The sequence below is a fragment of the Bombina bombina genome, chromosome 8 (assembly GCF_027579735.1).
Source record: "Bombina bombina isolate aBomBom1 chromosome 8, aBomBom1.pri, whole genome shotgun sequence".
Lineage (NCBI taxonomy): Eukaryota > Metazoa > Chordata > Amphibia > Anura > Bombinatoridae > Bombina > Bombina bombina.
The window spans coordinates 112,341,326-112,359,954 of NC_069506.1; the positions used below are offsets into that span (position 1 = coordinate 112,341,326).

The 18,629-nt window shown below is 40.8% G+C and overlaps 1 protein-coding gene across 4 annotated transcripts in view; it reads left to right on the plus strand.

The window, feature by feature from the left end:
- DVL1 (dishevelled segment polarity protein 1) overlaps window positions 1-18,629 on the plus strand; it is a 533,666-nt gene that overhangs the window by 402,462 nt on the left and 112,575 nt on the right. For all 4 annotated transcript variants that reach the window (XM_053690518.1, XM_053690519.1, XM_053690521.1 and 1 more), the window contains one exon: window positions 11,774-11,867. In XM_053690518.1, coding sequence (XP_053546493.1) covers window positions 11,774-11,867 — 94 coding nt within the window. The remainder of the gene's footprint in view (window positions 1-11,773; window positions 11,868-18,629) is intronic.

Below are 18,629 nucleotides of genomic sequence, written 5' to 3' on the forward strand. Positions count from 1 at the left end.
CTTTAAAGTCCTGATTTCCCTAGGAGAAGCCTGGAACTAGGCTTGGAACGACACAGGTCCATTTCAGAAAACCCAAAACCATATGCAGAATACCAAACCCATGCCCGTATTATAGAAAACCACTGTGACAGACTGCATAGGCCCTCCTCCAGATGGCACAGATTCTGACTTTGGACCACCACAAGCCACCACAATTTGATCACACCTGACTTACCCCCTAAACCTTGTCTCTGCCTAATTGTTTTCAGGGTTGGCAGGAGTGCTCATTTGGTTTGGAAAGTAAACTTGCACGAACAGTCGTCCAGGTTATTAAGCAGTGTCACTCTAAGACAGCAAAAGGCATATTTTGTCTAAATCACTTTGGCTTCAAAATGAAGAGAAATATTTTTGGGTTGTTACTCTCTTCTAATAGAAAACATTTTTATTTATTTTGAAATGTATTTATTTTTTGCAATTTAATTGTAGAAAATAAACTGGAGAATTGCTACGATCTGTTAACTTAAGGTATATTTATGCAAAGAACATAAAAAGTACATGAAACCCAAAATTGTATGCTCTATCTGAATCATGAAAGAAAAATGTTAGGTTTTATGTCCCTTTAAAGGGACATGAAACCCCAATTTTTCCTTTCATGCTTCAGATAGATCATACTCTTTAAAAAAACTTTCAGTTTATCTAATTTGGTTCCTTCTCTTGGTATCCTTTGTTAAAGAAACTGTAATGCACTATTGAGAGATAGCTGAAAGCCAGTAGCAAGAGGCATATATGTGCAGCCACCAATCAGTAGCTGCTGAGCCTAACTAGGTATACCTTTTTACAAAGGATACCAAGAGAACAAAACAAATTAGAAACAATTTGGAAATCAGGGGCCCGATCCAATATACGGCATAGGTTTCAGCGTAAGCGCAGAAATCCACGCCGCCCGTAATTTCACTTCGTACATCGGGGTTTTACATATACGGCGCTGGCAGTTCCTAAGTGGCGTAAGTCGAATAAACTAGCGATGTCCAAAAATGAGCGTAAATACAAATTTCTGGAGTCGACAGTGACTTACGGCACTTTAAAAACTGCCGGCGCCTAAGAAAAGTAAAGAAAATAACAAATCTCCCGTAAAAGTCTAACACGCTTCCCAAAAATAAGCCCGACACATAAAATCCCTATGTCCGCAATCCCCCCTCTCACTACTAATAAAAAATGTATTAACCCCTAGACGAACAACCCCCCACAACGCATAACTCCTAAATCCGCCAACCCCAACATCGCAAACTACCTATTAAAACTATTAACCCTTAATCCGCCATTAACCCACAAAGCAATACACCTATCCACGTATTAACCCCTAAACCACCATAGCCCACAACGCAATACACCTATCCAAGTATTAACTCCTAAACCGCCATAGCCCACAACTCAATATACCTATTAAAGTATTAACCCCTAAACCGCCATAGCCCACAACGCAATAAACCTATTAAAGTATTAACCTCTAAACCGCCATAGCCCACAACGCAATAAACCTAACCCCTAACCTAACCCCCCTAACCTAACCCCCCCTAAATGAACCAAAATTACCTAATTTACAAAATACTAAAGTTACTCTTAAATTACAAAAAACTAACACTACTTTAAAAATAAAAATAAACTAAGTATAAATTAAAGGGGCAGTCTAATCAAAATTCTGGAGTAGACTGTCCCTTTAAGATAGAATTACAGAAAATAAAAAAATCTAAGATTACAGAAAATAATAAAGAAAATTACAAAATTTTAAAAAAAATTATACCTAATCCCTATGAAAATAAAAAAGCCCACCCAAAATAAAAACACCCCCTAATCTAATAAACTACCAGTAGCCCTTAAAAGGGCTTTTTGCAGGGCATTGCCCCAAGATAATCAGCTCTTTTGCCAAACAAATACACAAAGCCTCCCCCTAACAGTAACCCCCCCCCCACCCACCAAACCCCCCCCAAAAAAAAACTAACACTAAAAACCCTAAACTACCCATTGCCCTGAAAAGGGCATTTGTTGGGCATTGCCCTTAAAAGGACATTCAGCTCTATTGCTGCCCACCCTATCTAAATAAAATAAACCCCACCAAAAACCCCTTAAAAAACCCTAAGTCTAACCCCCAAGTGGTCCTCACCTGTCCTGAAGACCGGCGGAGGAGGTCCTGTTCCAGGCGGTGAAGTCTTTTTCCAAGCAGCGACCTCTTCGTTCTTCTTCCAGGAACCAGCCGGCGCGGAGCGGAGGGCGAAGTTGAAGAGCGATGACCGTGGAGCTGAAGACCGGCGACTCTGGAACTGAAGATCAGCGACTCTGGAACTGAAGACCGGCGATTCTGGAACTGAAGACCGGCGACCGCGGAGCCATGGAGCGTGGAGGAACCTCTTCATATGATCTTCGCCGTACACTGAATAGGAATTCAAGGTACGCGATTAAAAATGGTGTCCTTTGAATTCCTATTGGCTGATTTGAACCTTCAAATTCAAATCAGCCAATCGGATGAGAGTTACTTAAATCCTATTGGCTGTTCAAATCAGCCAATAGGATAAGAGCTACTGAAATTCTATTGGCTGATTTGAATAGCCGCCGGTCTTCAGGACAGGTAAGGACCACTTGGGGGTTAGACTTAGGGGTTTTTAAGCGGTTTTTGGGGGGGCATATTTTATTTACATAGGGTGGGTAGCAATAGAGCTGAATGCCCTTTTAAGGGCAATGCCCAACAAATGCCCTTTTCAGGGCAATGGGTAGTTTAGGGTTTTTAGTGTTAGGTTTTTTTTTTTGGGGGGTGTGGTGGGTAGGAGGGTTTTACTGTTGGGGGGGGCTTTGTGTATTTGTTTGGCAAAAGAGCTGATTATCTTGGAGCAATGCCCTGCAAAAAGCGCTTTTAAGGGCTACTGGTAGTTTATTAGATTAGGGGGTGTTTTTATTTTGGTTGGGCTTTTTTATTTTCATAGGGATTAGGTATAATTTTTTTTAAATTTTGTAATTTTCTTTATTATTTTCTGTAATCTTAGATTTTTTTATTTTCTGTAATTCTATCTTAAAGGGACAGTCTACTCCAGAATTTTGATTAGACTGCCCCTTTAATTTATACTTAATTTATTTTTAAAGTAGTGTTAATTTTTTTGTAATTTAAGAGTAACTTTAGTATTTTGTAAATTAGGTAATTTTGGTTCATTTAGGGGGTGTTAGGTTAGGGGGGTTAGGTTAGGGGTTAGGTTTATTGCTTTATGGGCTATGGCGGTTTAGAGGTTAATACTTTAGTAGGTTTGTTGCGTTGTGGGCTATGGCGGTTTAGGGGTTAATACTTGGATAGGTTTATTGCGTTGTGGGCTATGGCGGTGTAGGGGTTAATAGTTTTAATAGGTAGTTTGCGATGTTGGGTTTGGCGGATTTAGGGGTTAATTGAGTTATTACTTGTGGTGTGAGTTTGATGGTGGATATAGGGGTTAATAGACTTTATTAGTTATTGCAGTGGGGGATTGCGGTTGCCAGGTAGATAGACATTGCGCATGCGTTAGGTGTTAGTTTATTTTTGCAGGCATTTTCGGGGGTTACGGTGCTCCCATACTCAGCGCAAGGCTTACTACGACTGCCTTTTATGGCGAGGTAAAAATGGAGTAAGATTTCTCCATTTTCGCCACGTAAGTCCTTGAGCTGGATATTGGATACCGATTTACGACGCGGTCCCATGTTAGCTTATGGGAGTAAAAGTTACATATTGGATCGAGCCCCAGGAGTTTCATATGCCTTTAAGGTCCAGGACTAACTAAGAAGTGAATGAGACTAAAGAAGGACGCAACATAATCATGGGCCTAGGGCAGCATAAAAACAAAATACATCCCTTAGATTTTTTAAACATATACCGGCCCATTTATCAAGGTCCGTATGGAGCTTGAAGGGCCGTGTTTCTGGCGAGTCTGAAGACTCGCCAGAAACACAATTTATGAAGCAGCGGTCTAAAGGCGGACAGGAATCGCCGGAAATCAACCCGATCGAATACGATCGGGTTGATTGACACCTCCCTGCTGGCGGATGATTGGCCGCGAGTCAGCAGGGGGCGGCGTTGCACCAGCAGCTCTTGTGAGCTGCTGGTGCAATGTTAAATGCGGAGAGCGTATTGCTCTCCGCATTTAGCGAGGTGATGCGGACCTGATCCGCAGTGTTGGATCAGGTCCGCAAGACCTTTGATAAATTGGGGCCTCAATGTAAATATGCTACATTAAACTCAAAATTTAATTTCCTGTAAAAGTTTAATTATGCAAAAAAAAAAAAACAACAACAAAAAAAACACTTTTAAATTTATTCTTTTTCCCAAATTGCTTTTCCTGTAATTTACCTTGGAAAATGGTGGGTTTCCCTACATTTTGCATAATAAATGATCAGTTCAGGAGTTGTTTACAAAGTTACATGCTAAAGGAAAATGTAAGCAGTATATGTAATAACCTTTATACTTAAAGAAGTGGGTTGCAATAAAAAAAAAAAAAATCATTCAAGAATCACTGATAATTTCTTGAGCCTAAGGGGTAGATTTATCATAGTGCGAGCGGACATTATACGATGTAGCGTATCTTGTCCGCATTTATCATTGCACCAGCAGCTCTTGTGAACTGCTGGTGCAATGCCGCCCCCTGCAGATTTGCGGCCAATCGGCTGCTAGCAGGGGGTGTCAATCAACCCGATCGTATTCGATCGGGTTGATTTCTGTCCGCGGCCTTAGAGCAGATGGACAAGTTATGGAGCAGCGGTCTTTAGACCACTGCTTCATAACTTCTGTTTCCGGCAAGCCTGAAGGCTAGCGCGGAAACAGGGGCATCGGAGCTTGAAAAATCGTCCCCTAAAGCTTTATTGGTAGATATGCTAATTGTCTCATTAAATCTAACAGCCTAATAAAGCAAGGTATCTAGAATAAGTTATACTTCATTTTTTTTAATGTAGCAAGGCTCACAGTGTATGAAAAGTGTGAGTATTTGCATTTACAAATATGGTGGCAGGGTATGCAAGATGGCCACACCAGTACTACTTTACAGAAAAAACTGCCACCATATTTGTAAAGGAGAGCTGAGCAAGTGCTTTTTGCATGATTTAACCAATAGGGAAGGATGACTCCCATTCACATAGAAGTAGCTTCTCTTGCTCTATGTGGCTGCCAGCTCAGCCTCTGTTGATTGTAACCAGCCAGAAAAGGAGCTATTGAAATCGGTGCCCTACCACAACCTTTGCCCTGTGGCCCAGTGAGGTCTAGTAACACCCTTGATTCCAGGATGAGCATTTTAATGTTTACTGGAATGTTGACTCAGCTAGCTACCCCACATTAATTGTGTTAGTAGTTCAATATCAGATAGACAGAGTGAGAAAAGAATTGGTACTGAAATAATGTAGTCGATGGATTTATTTTAAAAAAAAAAAAAAATCTGTCTCATGAAATGTGCTTTGAAATAAACATGAAATACACAGCAGAGAAGCAATCACATGACCAAGCATCTTGCAGTCTTGACGTACCTTATTTATAGGAATATATGCTGCACAAGGCTCTCTGCAAACTTGCCAGATTTAAGCAGCAAAGTGATCAATGCAGATACCAGGTACAGTCAGATACAGTATTCAAAAATTGTTTTGGAAAAATGTTTCTTTACCGTGGCACAACTTGTCATCAGCCCTCTAAACTCGTTTTAACTCTGACAACCTGAGATCAAGGCATCTCCCCTGGGGCTGTAGGCTGAGTCAAGCGCAGGATGCTTAAATGATGAGAGACATTTTGTTTTGATGGAAATTAACCTGTTAAAATATATTTTTAAATACCTGTACCCCACATTGTAAATATCTGCCCTGAGGTGAGGTCTTGACATCGATGCCTAATTGTAAGAATCAGAGGTGGTGTTAAATATATATTTAAATAAATAATATTCAGCTACCAGGATGCTGGGTTTAGGTCATCCATAACAAAAGCAAGATGTCTCACTGTATTTTCAAAACATAATAATGACTTCACTCATTACTGTTGGGAATATCAACACCTGGCCACCAGGAGGAGGCAAAGACACCCCTGCCAAAGGCTATAAATATCCCTCCCACTTCCCCTATCCCCCCAGTCATTCTTTGCCTTTCGTCACTATAGGAGGATATCAGAGAAAGTTCTAGAAGATAAGTATAGTCCTTTAATGGGTATTTTCCCTTCAAGAGAGGACTGGGGTTTTTCAAGTAATCATGTAAATCTCTCAACGAGAGTGAAAGTTATACAGAACTGTTGAAAAGTGTATTCCAGTAGGCTGTGCTGCATGCTAGTCTATACAGATTTAGGACATAGGGCCTGATTCCCTAAAGCTCTCTGTCTTGCATAATTATATAAGGTGTCCTATTAGTATTATGAGGCCCCTTATGGTTTGTTATAAAGGCATTTTCAACCTTGGGAACTCTATTTCTCATTAAGGGGAGTTCACTAACATTGTTTATGTGATGGAGACACCTACTTAACAATATAGAGCAGTAAAATAAGCTGATTATTTCTCTCCATGCCAGGGAATGTTTAAAGGGACATAATACTCATATGCTAAATCACTTGAAACTGATGCAGTATAACTGTAAAAAGCTGACAGGAAAATATCACCCGAACATCTCTATGTAAAAAAGGAAGATATTTTACCTCACAACTTCCTCAATTCAGCAGAGTAAGTTCTGTGTAAAAGTTATAATTCAGCTGCTGCCCAACTGCAGGTAAAAAAATAAAAATGAAAAAATGAACAGCAGCCAATCAGCATCAACAGTGCTGAGGTCATGAACTCTTTTACTGTGATCTCATGAGATTTCACTTAACTCTCATGAGATTTCATGGTAAACTTCCTTAAACTGAATAGGTAAATAAGATGAGTGTTCACGAAGCTCACTCCCGGGACAGACTGATTTGCATTGATTTACAATGAGATGTGGCTACTGATGAACCTTTGAGGTAAAATATCTTTCTTTTTTACATAGAGATGTTCAGGGGATATTTTCTAGTCAGCTTTTTACAGCTATGCTGCATCACTTTCAAGTGTTTCAACATTTGGGTATCATGGCCCTTTAAGAATCAGCCCATAGAGAAGTTATACATAGGTAGCATTTTATGTAACCAGTATTATTCAGCATAGGCATGCACAGCAGATTTCATTAGGGTGGGCACCCAGAGATTATTTTTTTTAGGTGACAAAATACATAAAAAGAAAGGACGTTCATTTAAATCCATTGTAATTAAATTAAAACCAAACAAAAAGTTTTAAGGGAAAAGCTTTACTTAAAGATACATACTCAACGAATATGACACAAAATACCAATATTTCCCCGTAATTATAACCAGGCACACAAAATTTGTATAAATTGTTATCCAGAGAACTCAAACCTTCTACACGCAGACCTGAAACAGTGGCTCCGAACCCCTCCCACACAAGCTTTCTGCTGCAGTGCAGGGAGACAGTTACTGCCAGGAGCACTAAGATATTGCCTCCTGGGTGCTGCTGAAGCTGTTGACATCATGCTAAAAACTGTGCACGACATGGAGACTACCATCATTAATGGCAGCTACAGCAATGGCAGTGAGTTAATAGAGCCCTAGTCTAGCAGGTGGGCAGGGCCTGCTCTAGGCTCCTGATGCCAGTGACACCTGTCTGCATTTTCCCTTTTGCTTCCTCAAATTTGAATGGGGGGGGCTTGCAAGTATTAAAAGTTCCTAGTGGCCTAGGTGACAGTGGTGCACTTGAAAATCACACAGTTTTGTCATTCAGCTTTATCTAGTGTCAGCTGCATTAGGGTGTGTCTGGGACACCCGGCACACCCTGTGTGCACACCTATGTTATTCAGGAACCTGTAAGTTTTTTTCCCAACACGTTCTGTACTTCATTTCCTAATACATTTGGCTTGATTTATTTTCAAAACAAAACCAACAGCTAATATGCTTTTGGGAGATAAAGGAGAAAAAAAATCTGTCATTTTGATAGCTGATTAGTTACCACAGGAACTTCAAGCAGAAAGTTCCCTCATATATAAGATTTAGGATCAGAGAATAGATGTTTTTTGTTGTTGTATGCAGATGAGTCTGTGCTCTGATGAATAGTTACTATTGTTTTGTTGTCAGTTGGGGATTTATTTAAAGTTATTTATAGACATTTAAGCATCAAAATGTGATAATATCAGTAAGGATTTGTTATGACGAGTGTGACAAGTCTGTATACAGATGATAATACACAGGTGATTTTGTGTTGTTGTGTCTCTGTATAAGGCTGTGATGTAGTGTTGTTTGCGTTCTGTTAATGCAACACCGTGCACAGGTGAGAGAGCAAAACTCTTTGTATAGGTGATAATACCAAAGACTGGACCCCATGCAGGGTCGTTTTATGATTTTTGTTGGCCAATCAAGGCAAAGTATGTATCTTGATTATTGCAAGACATAAATTGCGCTGAGGCTAAGTCAGCCTCCTATCCACCATCATTTAGTTGGTGCGTATGGCTGAGCACTAGCATTGCTTAAGGGGAGGCCTGGGGGCGCCGATCACACCTATAGCTGAGCACTAGCATTGCTAAAGGGGAGGCCTGGAGAGCACCGGTTGCACCTATGACTGAGCACTAGCATTGCTAAAGGGGAGGCCTGGAGAGCACCGGTTGCACCTATGACTGAGCACTAGCATTGCTAAAGGGGAGGCCTGGAGAGCACTGGTTGCACCTATAGCTGAGCACTAGCATTGCTAAAGGGGAGGCCTGGAGAGCACCGGTTGCACCTATGACTGAGCACTAGCATTGCTAAAGGGGAGGCCTGGAGAGCACCGGTTGCACCTATGACTGAGCACTAGCATTGCTAAAGGGGAGGCCTGGAGAGCACCGGTTGCACCTATGACTGAGCACTAGCATTGCTAAAGGGGAGGTCTGGGGGACGCTGATCAGACCTATGGCTGAGCACTAGCATTGCTAAAGAGGAGGCCTGGGGGGCGCTGATCAGACCTATGACTGACCACTAGCATTGCTAAAGGGGAGGCCTGGAGAGCACCGGTTGCACCTATGACTGAGCACTAGCATTGCTAAAGAGGAGGCCTGGGGGGCGCTGATCAGACCTATGACTGACCACTAGCATTGCTAAAGAGGAGGCCTGGGGGGCGCTGATCAGACCTATGACTGAGCACTAGCATTGCTAAAGAGGAGGCCTGGGGGGCGCTGATCAGACCTATGACTGACCACTAGCATTGCTAAAGAGGAGGCCTGGGGGGCGCTGATCAGACCTATGACTGACCACTAGCATTGCTAAAGAGGAGGCCTGGGGGGCGCTGATCAGACCTATGACTGAGCACTAGCATTGCTAAAGAGGAGGCCTGGGGGGCGCTGATCAGACCTATGACTGAGCACTAGCATTGCTAAAGAGGAGGCCTGGGGGGCGCTGATCAGACCTATGACTGACCACTAGCATTGCTAAAGAGGAGGCCTGGGGGGCGCTGATCAGACCTATGACTGAGCACTAGCATTGCTAAAGGGGAGGCCTGGGGGGTGCTGATCAGACCTATGACTGACCACTAGCATTGCTAAAGAGGAGGCCTGGGGGGCGCTGATCAGACCTATGACTGACCACTAGCATTGCTAAAGAGGAGGCCTGGGGGGCGCTGATCAGACCTATGACTGACCACTAGCATTGCTAAAGGGGAGGCCTGGGGGGCACTGATCAGACCTATGACTGACCACTAGCATTGCTAAAGAGGAGGCCTGGGGGTCGAAGATAAGACCTATGACTGAGCACTAGCATTGCTAAAGGGGAGGCCTGGGGGGCGCTGATCAGACCTATGACTGACCACTAGCATTGCTAAAGAGGAGGCCTGGGGGGCGCTGATCAGACCTATGACTGACCACTAGCATTGCTAAAGGGGAGGCCTGGGGGGCACTGATCAGACCTATGACTGACCACTAGCATTGCTAAAGAGGAGGCCTGGGGGGCGCTGATCAGACCTATGACTGAGCACTAGCATTGCTAAAGGGGAGGCCTGGGGGGCGCTGATCAGACCTATGACTGACCACTAGCATTGCTAAAGAGGAGGCCTGGGGGGCGCTGATCAGACCTATGACTGAGCACTAGCATTGCTAAAGAGGAGGCCTGGGGGGCGCTGATCAGACCTATGACTGACCACTAGCATTGCTAAAGAGGAGGCCTGGGGGGCGCTGATCAGACCTATGACTGAGCACTAGCATTGCTAAAGGGGAGGCCTGGGGGGTGCTGATCAGACCTATGACTGACCACTAGCATTGCTAAAGAGGAGGCCTGGGGGGCGCTGATCAGACCTATGACTGACCACTAGCATTGCTAAAGAGGAGGCCTGGGGGGCGCTGATCAGACCTATGACTGACCACTAGCATTGCTAAAGAGGAGGCCTGGGGGGCGCTGATCAGACCTATGACTGAGCACTAGCATTGCTAAAGGGGAGGCCTGGGGGGTGCTGATCAGACCTATGACTGAGCACTAGCATTGCTAAAGGGGAGGCCTGGGGGGCGCTGATCAGACCTATGACTGACCACTAGCATTGCTAAAGAGGAGGCCTGGGGGGCGCTGATCAGACCTATGACTGAGCACTAGCATTGCTAAAGGGGAGGCCTGGGGGGCGCTGATCAGACCTATGACTGACCACTAGCATTGCTAAAGAGGAGGCCTGGGGGGCGCTGATCAGACCTATGACTGAGCACTAGCATTGCTAAAGGGGAGGCCTGGGGGGCGCTGATCAGACCTATGACTGACCACTAGCATTGCTAAAGAGGAGGCCTGGGGGGCGCTGATCAGACCTATGACTGAGCACTAGCATTGCTAAAGGGGAGGCCTGGGGGAAGCCGGTCGCACCTATGGCTGAACACTAGCATTGCTAAAGGGAGGGCAAAGCAGGGCACTTATTCCATCTCCATAATGGGTTGACCCCCAAACTATGAACTTGCTCCATGATCTGAGTCTGAGCATGAGGTGGCAGTAAGGCAGCATCACTGACAAATATAGGGAGGTGCAGACAGACTGTGAGAGAACAGATGACCCGCCCCAGTGCTGAGCTTTGGTATTATAGAGGAGTATTATACCGTAAGTAATTTCATCAGGAAGTTACATTATAATCTATTTAGATTAGAAATTTCAGATGATAGAAGAAAATTAGAACATTTTCCTTGACAGCAAATATATATTTTTTAAAGAAATAGAAACATGTTTGTGGTCCCCTAAAAGTATAATGGACTGTAGGCATTGTGCCAAGTGTGCCTAATAGATAAATCCACACTATCCCCATGCCAGTTCATAAGAATTCCTGGATAAAAACATTGTATGACAGCATGGGGACTTTAGGTTTTCTCTTGAAAGACAATTCAAGCCTTTAAAACTGTTTGGTGATGTCATTCAATATGGTGCGGGAAATGATAATAAGGCAATAAGTGGTACCTAGGAGTTTATAAAATCAAAATAAAACATTTGTGGCTCACATAGAGCATTTTGCATGTGTCTGCAATATTATATGGCAGCAGTTTTGCCAGAATCTTATACATTTGCAAGATCACTAGGTAGCACCACTGTTATGTAGTACTCCAGACATGCATGTGCATGCTACCTATCTAGGTATCGCTTCAACTAAAAATACCATGAGACCTAAGAACATTTTAAAAATAGAATTGAATTGGAACCTTTTTTAAAAAAATTCTGTGCTCTGTCTGAATCACAAAATAAAACTAATTGGGTTTCTTAAGGTCAAAAAACGTGTTTGATTTGTAATCCTTTACCTGTTCAATATATTGTTTATAGGTTAAGTAGTTCCACAGAACAGAGCACATCTTCACGGCTCATCCGTAAACACAAACGGCGAAGACGAAAACAAAAAATGCGTCAGATTGACAGAGTAAGTGATAAATATAACATTTGTTCTTTTTCGTATTGACAATATATTATCATCATTAAAAATAACTGTAAACTTGGAAGTTGTTAGGATTTGATACTGAGAGTCTGGTTTCGTCTTATTTATGACTTATGGTTGTCTGTAAGGGTAGTACCTTAAAAACGTGGCACCATATTCAGCCTAAATAGTCTGCTAATTGTTCTTCCTTTAAAGCTCATCTTTTCTGTCATACAAATAATCATCAACAGAATATAAAGCCCATTTATATTTAAATTCTAGAAGGAGTAAAATGTATGTCTATGCTTAATTTATGTTTCTTGTAGGCCCAATTTAAAGGTACATGAAACCCAAAATTTTTCTTTCATGAGGATACAATTTTAAACAACTTTCTAATTTACTTCTAATATCTAATCTGTTTCATTCTCTTGGTATCATTTGTTGAAGGAGCAGCAATGCCGTAATGGTTTCTAACTGAACACATGGGTGAGCCAATCACAATCGATATATATATGTAACCACCAATCCACAGCTAGAACCTAGGTTCTCTGTTGCTCCTGAGTTTGCTTAGATAAACCTTTCATCAAAGGATAACAAGAGAAGGAAGCAAATTAAATAATAGAAGTACATTGGAAAGTTGTTCAAGAATTGTATTCTCTATCTGAATCACAAAAGAAAATATTTGGGTTTCATGTCCCTTTAAGCAGATATATTTGTATTTATTGACTGACGGGCATGGCTTTATCAGCAATAGTAATGTTTAATGGCCAACAGGCACAGTGCCAATCCACCAAGTTAGTGTTTAGTGACTGAGAGGCACAGCTTCATCAGCCATATTAATGCTTATTGACTGACAGGCACAGCTCCATCAGCCATATTAATGTTTATTGATTGACAGGCACAGCTCCATCAGCCATATTAGCTTTATTGTCTGATATGCAAATTCTGTAAGCCATATTATAAGTTTTTTGACTGACAGGCAGGTTCCATTAGCCATACTAATGTTTACCTGCTGGCAGACATAGCTTCATCAGCCATACAAGTGTTTACTGTCAATCAGACACAACTCCATTAGTTATATAAGTGTTTATTGGCCGTCAGGCACAACTCCATTAGTTATATAAGTGTTTATTGGCCGTCAGGCACAACTCCATTAGTCTTATAAGTGTTTATTGGTCATTAGGCACAACTCCATTAGCCATATAAGTGTTTATTGGTCATCATCCACAACTCCATTAATCATATAAGTATGCATAGGCCATCATGCTCAACTCAGTTATTCATATACGTGTTTATTGGCCATCATGCTCAACTCCATTAGCCATATAAGTGTTTAATGGTCATTAGGCACCACTCCATTAGTCATATAAGTGTTTATTGGCCAACATGCTCAACTCCATTAGCCATATAAGTGTTTATAGTTCATTCTGCACAACTCCATTAGTCATATAAGTGTTTATCGGTCATCAGGCACAACTCCATTAGCCATATAAGTGTTTAATGGTCATTAGGCACCACTCCATTAGTCATATAAGTGTTTATTGGCCATCATGCTCAACTCCATTAGCCATATAAGTGTTTATAGTTCATTCTGCACAACTCCATTAGTCATATAAGTGTTTATCGGTCATCAGGCACAACTCCAATAGCCATATAAGTGTTTATCGGTCATCAGGCACAACTCCATTAGCCATATAAGTGTTTATTGTCATCATGTACAACTCCATTAACCATATAAGTGTTTATTGTCATCATGTACAACTCCATTAACCATATAAGTGTTTATTGGCCTTCAGACACAACTCCATTAGCCATATAAGTGCTTATTGGTCATCGGGCACAACTCTATTAGTCATATACGTGTTTATTGGCCATCAGGCACAACTACATTAGCCATATAGGTGTTTATTAGTCATCAGGCACAACTCCATTAGCCATATAGGTGTTTATTGGTCATCATGTACAACTCCATTAACCATATAAGTGTTTAATGGTCATCAAGCACAACTCCATTAGCCATATAAGTGTTTAATGGTCATCAAGCACAACTCCATTAGCCATATAAGTGTGTATCGGTCATCAGGCACAACTCCATTAGTCATATAAGTGTTTATTGGCCTTCAGACACAGCTCCATTTGCCATATAAGTGTTTATTGGTCATCAGACACAACTCCATTAGTCATATACGTGTTTATTGTCCATCAGGCACAACTACATTAGCCATATAAGTGTTTATCGGTCATCAGGCACAACTCCATTAGCCATATAAGTGTTTATTGGCCTTTAGACACAACTCCATTAGCCATATAAGTGCTTATTGGTCATCAAGCACAACTCCATTAGTCATATACGTGTTTATTGGCCATCAGGCACAACTACATTAGCCATATAAGTGTTTATTAGTCATCAGGCACAACTCCATTAGCCATATAGGTGTTTATTGGTCATCATGTACAACTCCATTAACCATATAAGTGTTTAATGGTCATCAAGCACAACTCCATTAGTCATATAAGTGTGTATCGGTCATCAGGCACAACTCCATTAGCCATATAAGTGTTTAATGGTCATCAAGCACAACTCCATTAGCCATATAAGTGTTTATCGGTCATCAGGCACAACTCCATTAGTCATATAAGTGTTTATTGGCCTTCAGACACAGCTCCATTTGCCATATAAGTGTTTAATGGTCATCAGACACAACTCCATTAGTCATATACATGTTTATTGTTAATCAGGCACAACTACATTAGCCATATAAGTGTTTATCGGTCATCAGGCAGAACACCATTAGCCATATAAGTGTTTATTGTCATCATGTACAACTCCATTAACCATATAAGTGTTTATTGGCCTTTAGACACAACTCCATTAGCCATATAAGTACTTATTGGTCATCAGGCACAACTCCATTAGTCATATACGTGTTTATTGGCCATCAGGCACAACTACATTAGCCATATAAGTGTTTATTAATCATCAGGCACAACTCCATTAACCATATAAGTGTTTAATGGTCATCAAGCACAACTCCATTAGCCATATAAGTGTGTATCGGTCATCAGGCACAACTCCATTAGCCATATAAGTGTTTAATGGTCATCAAGCACAACTCCATTAGCCATATAAGTGTTTATCGGTCATCAGGCACAACTCCATTAGTCATATAAGTGTTTATTGGCCTTCAGACACAGCTCCATTTGCCATATAAGTGTTTAATGGTCATCAGGCACAACTCAATTAGTCATATACATGTTTATTGTTCATCAGGCACAACTACATTAGCCATATAAGTGTTTATCGTTCATCAGGCACAACTCCATTAGCCATATAAGTGTTTATTGTCATCATGTACAACTCCATTAACCATATAAGTGTTTATTGGCCTTTAGACACAACTCCATTAGCCATATAAGTGCTTATTGGTCATCAGGCACAACTCCATTAGTCATATACGTGTTTATTAGTCATCAGGCACAACTCCATTAGCCATATAGGTGTTTATTGGTCATCATGTACAACTCCATTAACCATATAAGTGTTTATTGGCTGTTAGGCACAACTCCATTAGCCATATAAGTGTTTATTGGTCATCATGCACAACTGCATTAGTCATGTAAGTGTTTAATAGTCATCATGCACAACTCCATTAGCCAAGTAAGTGTTTATTGTTCATCATGCACAACTCCATTAACCATATAAGTGTTTATTGGCCTTCAGACACAACTCCGTTAGCCATATTATTGTTTATTGATCATCAGGCACAACTCCATTAGCCATATTAGTGCTAAGTGACCTTTAGGCACAACGTCATTAGCCATATTAGTGTTGGTTAGGTAACAGCCACAGCTCCACCAGTCATATTACTATTAATTGGCTGACAGGTACATCTCCACTAGCCTTATTAGTTTGTACTGATTTCATTAATCATATTATTGTTGATTGGCCCACTGTACACACACACACACACACACATATATATATATATATATTATAGTTCAGATGGGTCCTGTGTTCCGCACACCCTCCCCCCAGCCACATTTACATGTTATACAAACATAAATGTTACAATTATCCTCTTAGCCTGATTTATGTGTGTGATGAGTTCTGGTAACCTTCAGTGTGCATCACAAAGGCTATTGCACTGCTCTTTGCTACACTGCAGTCTTATGCTAACTGTTATGTAGTGTTGCATAATGATAATAATGAGAAAGTTGTAGATACAAAATCATAGCAATGAGAAGAAAAAAACTACTGGCACAATCAGCTGATTGAGGACTTTTGTAACTGTGTTTATTGGCCATCATGCTCAACTACATTAGCGATATAAGTGTTTATAGTTCATTCTGCACAACTCCATTAGTCATATAAGTGTTTATCGGTCATCAGGCACAACTCCATTAGCCATATAAGTGTTTATCGGTCATCAGGCACAACTCCATTAGCCATATAAGTGTTTATCGGTCATCAGGCACAACTCCATTAGTCATATAAGTGTTTATCGGTCATCAGGCACAACTCCATTAGCCATATAAGTGTTTATCGGTCATCAGGCACAACTCCATTAGCCATATAAGTGTTTATTGTCATCATGTACAACTCCATTAACCATATAAGTGTTTATTGTCATCATGTACAACTCCATTAACCATATAAGTGTTTATTGGCCTTCAGACACAACTCCATTAGCCATATAAGTGCTTATTGGTCATTGGGCACAACTCCATTAGTCATATACGTGTTTATTGGCCATCAGGCACAACTACATTAGCCATATAGGTGTTTATTAGTCATCAGGCACAACTCCATTAGCCATATAGGTGTTTATTGGTCATCATGTACAACTCCATTAACCATATAAGTGTTTAATGGTCATCAAGCACAACTCCATTAGCCATATAAGTGTTTAATGGTCATCAAGCACAACTCCATTAGCCATATAAGTGTGTATCGGTCATCAGGCACAACTCCATTAGTCATATAAGTGTTTATTGGCCTTCAGACACAGCTCCATTTGCCATATAAGTGTTTATTGGTCATCAGACACAACTCCATTAGTCATATACGTGTTTATTGTCCATCAGGCACAACTACATTAGCCATATAAGTGTTTATCGGTCATCAGGCACAACTCCATTAGCCATATAAGTGTTTATTGGCCTTTAGACACAACTCCATTAGCCATATAGGTGCTTATTGGTCATCAAGCACAACTCCATTAGTCATATACGTGTTTATTGGCCATCAGGCACAACTACATTAGCCATATAAGTGTTTATTAGTCATCAGGCACAACTCCATTAGCCATATAGGTGTTTATTGGTCATCATGTACAACTCCATTAACCATATAAGTGTTTAATGGTCATCAAGCACAACTCCATTAGTCATGTAAGTGTGTATCGGTCATCAGGCACAACTCTATTAGCCATATAAGTGTTTAATGGTCATCAAGTACAACTCCATTAGCCATATAAGTGTTTATCGGTCATCAGGCACAACTCTATTAGTCATATAAGTGTTTATTGGCCTTCAGACACAGCTCCATTTGCCATATAAGTGTTTAATGGTCATCAGACACAACTCCATTAGTCATATACATGTTTATTGTTAATCAGGCACAACTACATTAGCCATATAAGTGTTTATCGGTCATCAGGCACAACTCCATTAGCCATATAAGTGTTTATTGTCATCATGTACAACTCCATTAATCATATAAGTGTTTATTGGCCTTTAGACACAACTCCATTAGCCATATAAGTACTTATTGGTCATCAGGCACAACTCCATTAGTCATATACGTGTTTATTGGCCATCAGGCACAACTACATTAGCCATATAAGTGTTTATTAATCATCAGGCACAACTCCATTAACCATATAAGTGTTTAATGGTCATCAAGCACAACTCCATTAGCCATATAAGTGTGTATCGGTCATCAGGCACAACTCCATTAGCCATATAAGTGTTTAATGGTCATCAAGCACAACTCCATTAGCCATATAAGTGTTTATCGGTCATCAGGCACAACTCCATTAGTCATATAAGTGTTTATTGGCCTTCAGACACAGCTCCATTTGCCATATAAGTGTTTAATGGTCATCAGGCACAACTCAATTAGTCATATACATGTTTATTGTTCATCAGGCACAACTACATTATCCATATAAGTGTTTATCGTTCATCAGGCACAACTCCATTAGCCATATAAGTGTTTATTGTCATCATGTACAACTCCATTAACCATATAAGTGTTTATTGGCCTTTAGACACAACTCCATTAGCCATATAAGTGCTTATTGGTCATCAGGCACAACTCCATTAGTCATATACGTGTTTATTGGCCATCAGGCACAACTACATTAGCCATATAAGTGTTTATTAGTCATCAGGCACAATTCCATTAGCCATATAGGTGTTTATTGGTCATCATGTACAACTCCATTAACCATATAAGTGTTTATTGGCTGTTAGGCACAACTCCATTAGCCATATAAGTGTTTATTGGTCATCATGCACAACTGCATTAGTCATGTAAGTGTTTAATAGTCATCATGCACAACTCCATTAGCCAAGTAAGTGTTTATTGTTCATCATGCACAACTCCATTAACCATATAAGTGTTTATTGGCCTTCAGACACAACTCCATTAGCCATATTATTGTTTATTGGTCATCAGGCACAACTCCATTAGCCATATTAGTGCTAAGTGACCTTTAGGCACAACGTCATTAGCCATATTAGTGTTGGTTAGGTAACAACCAC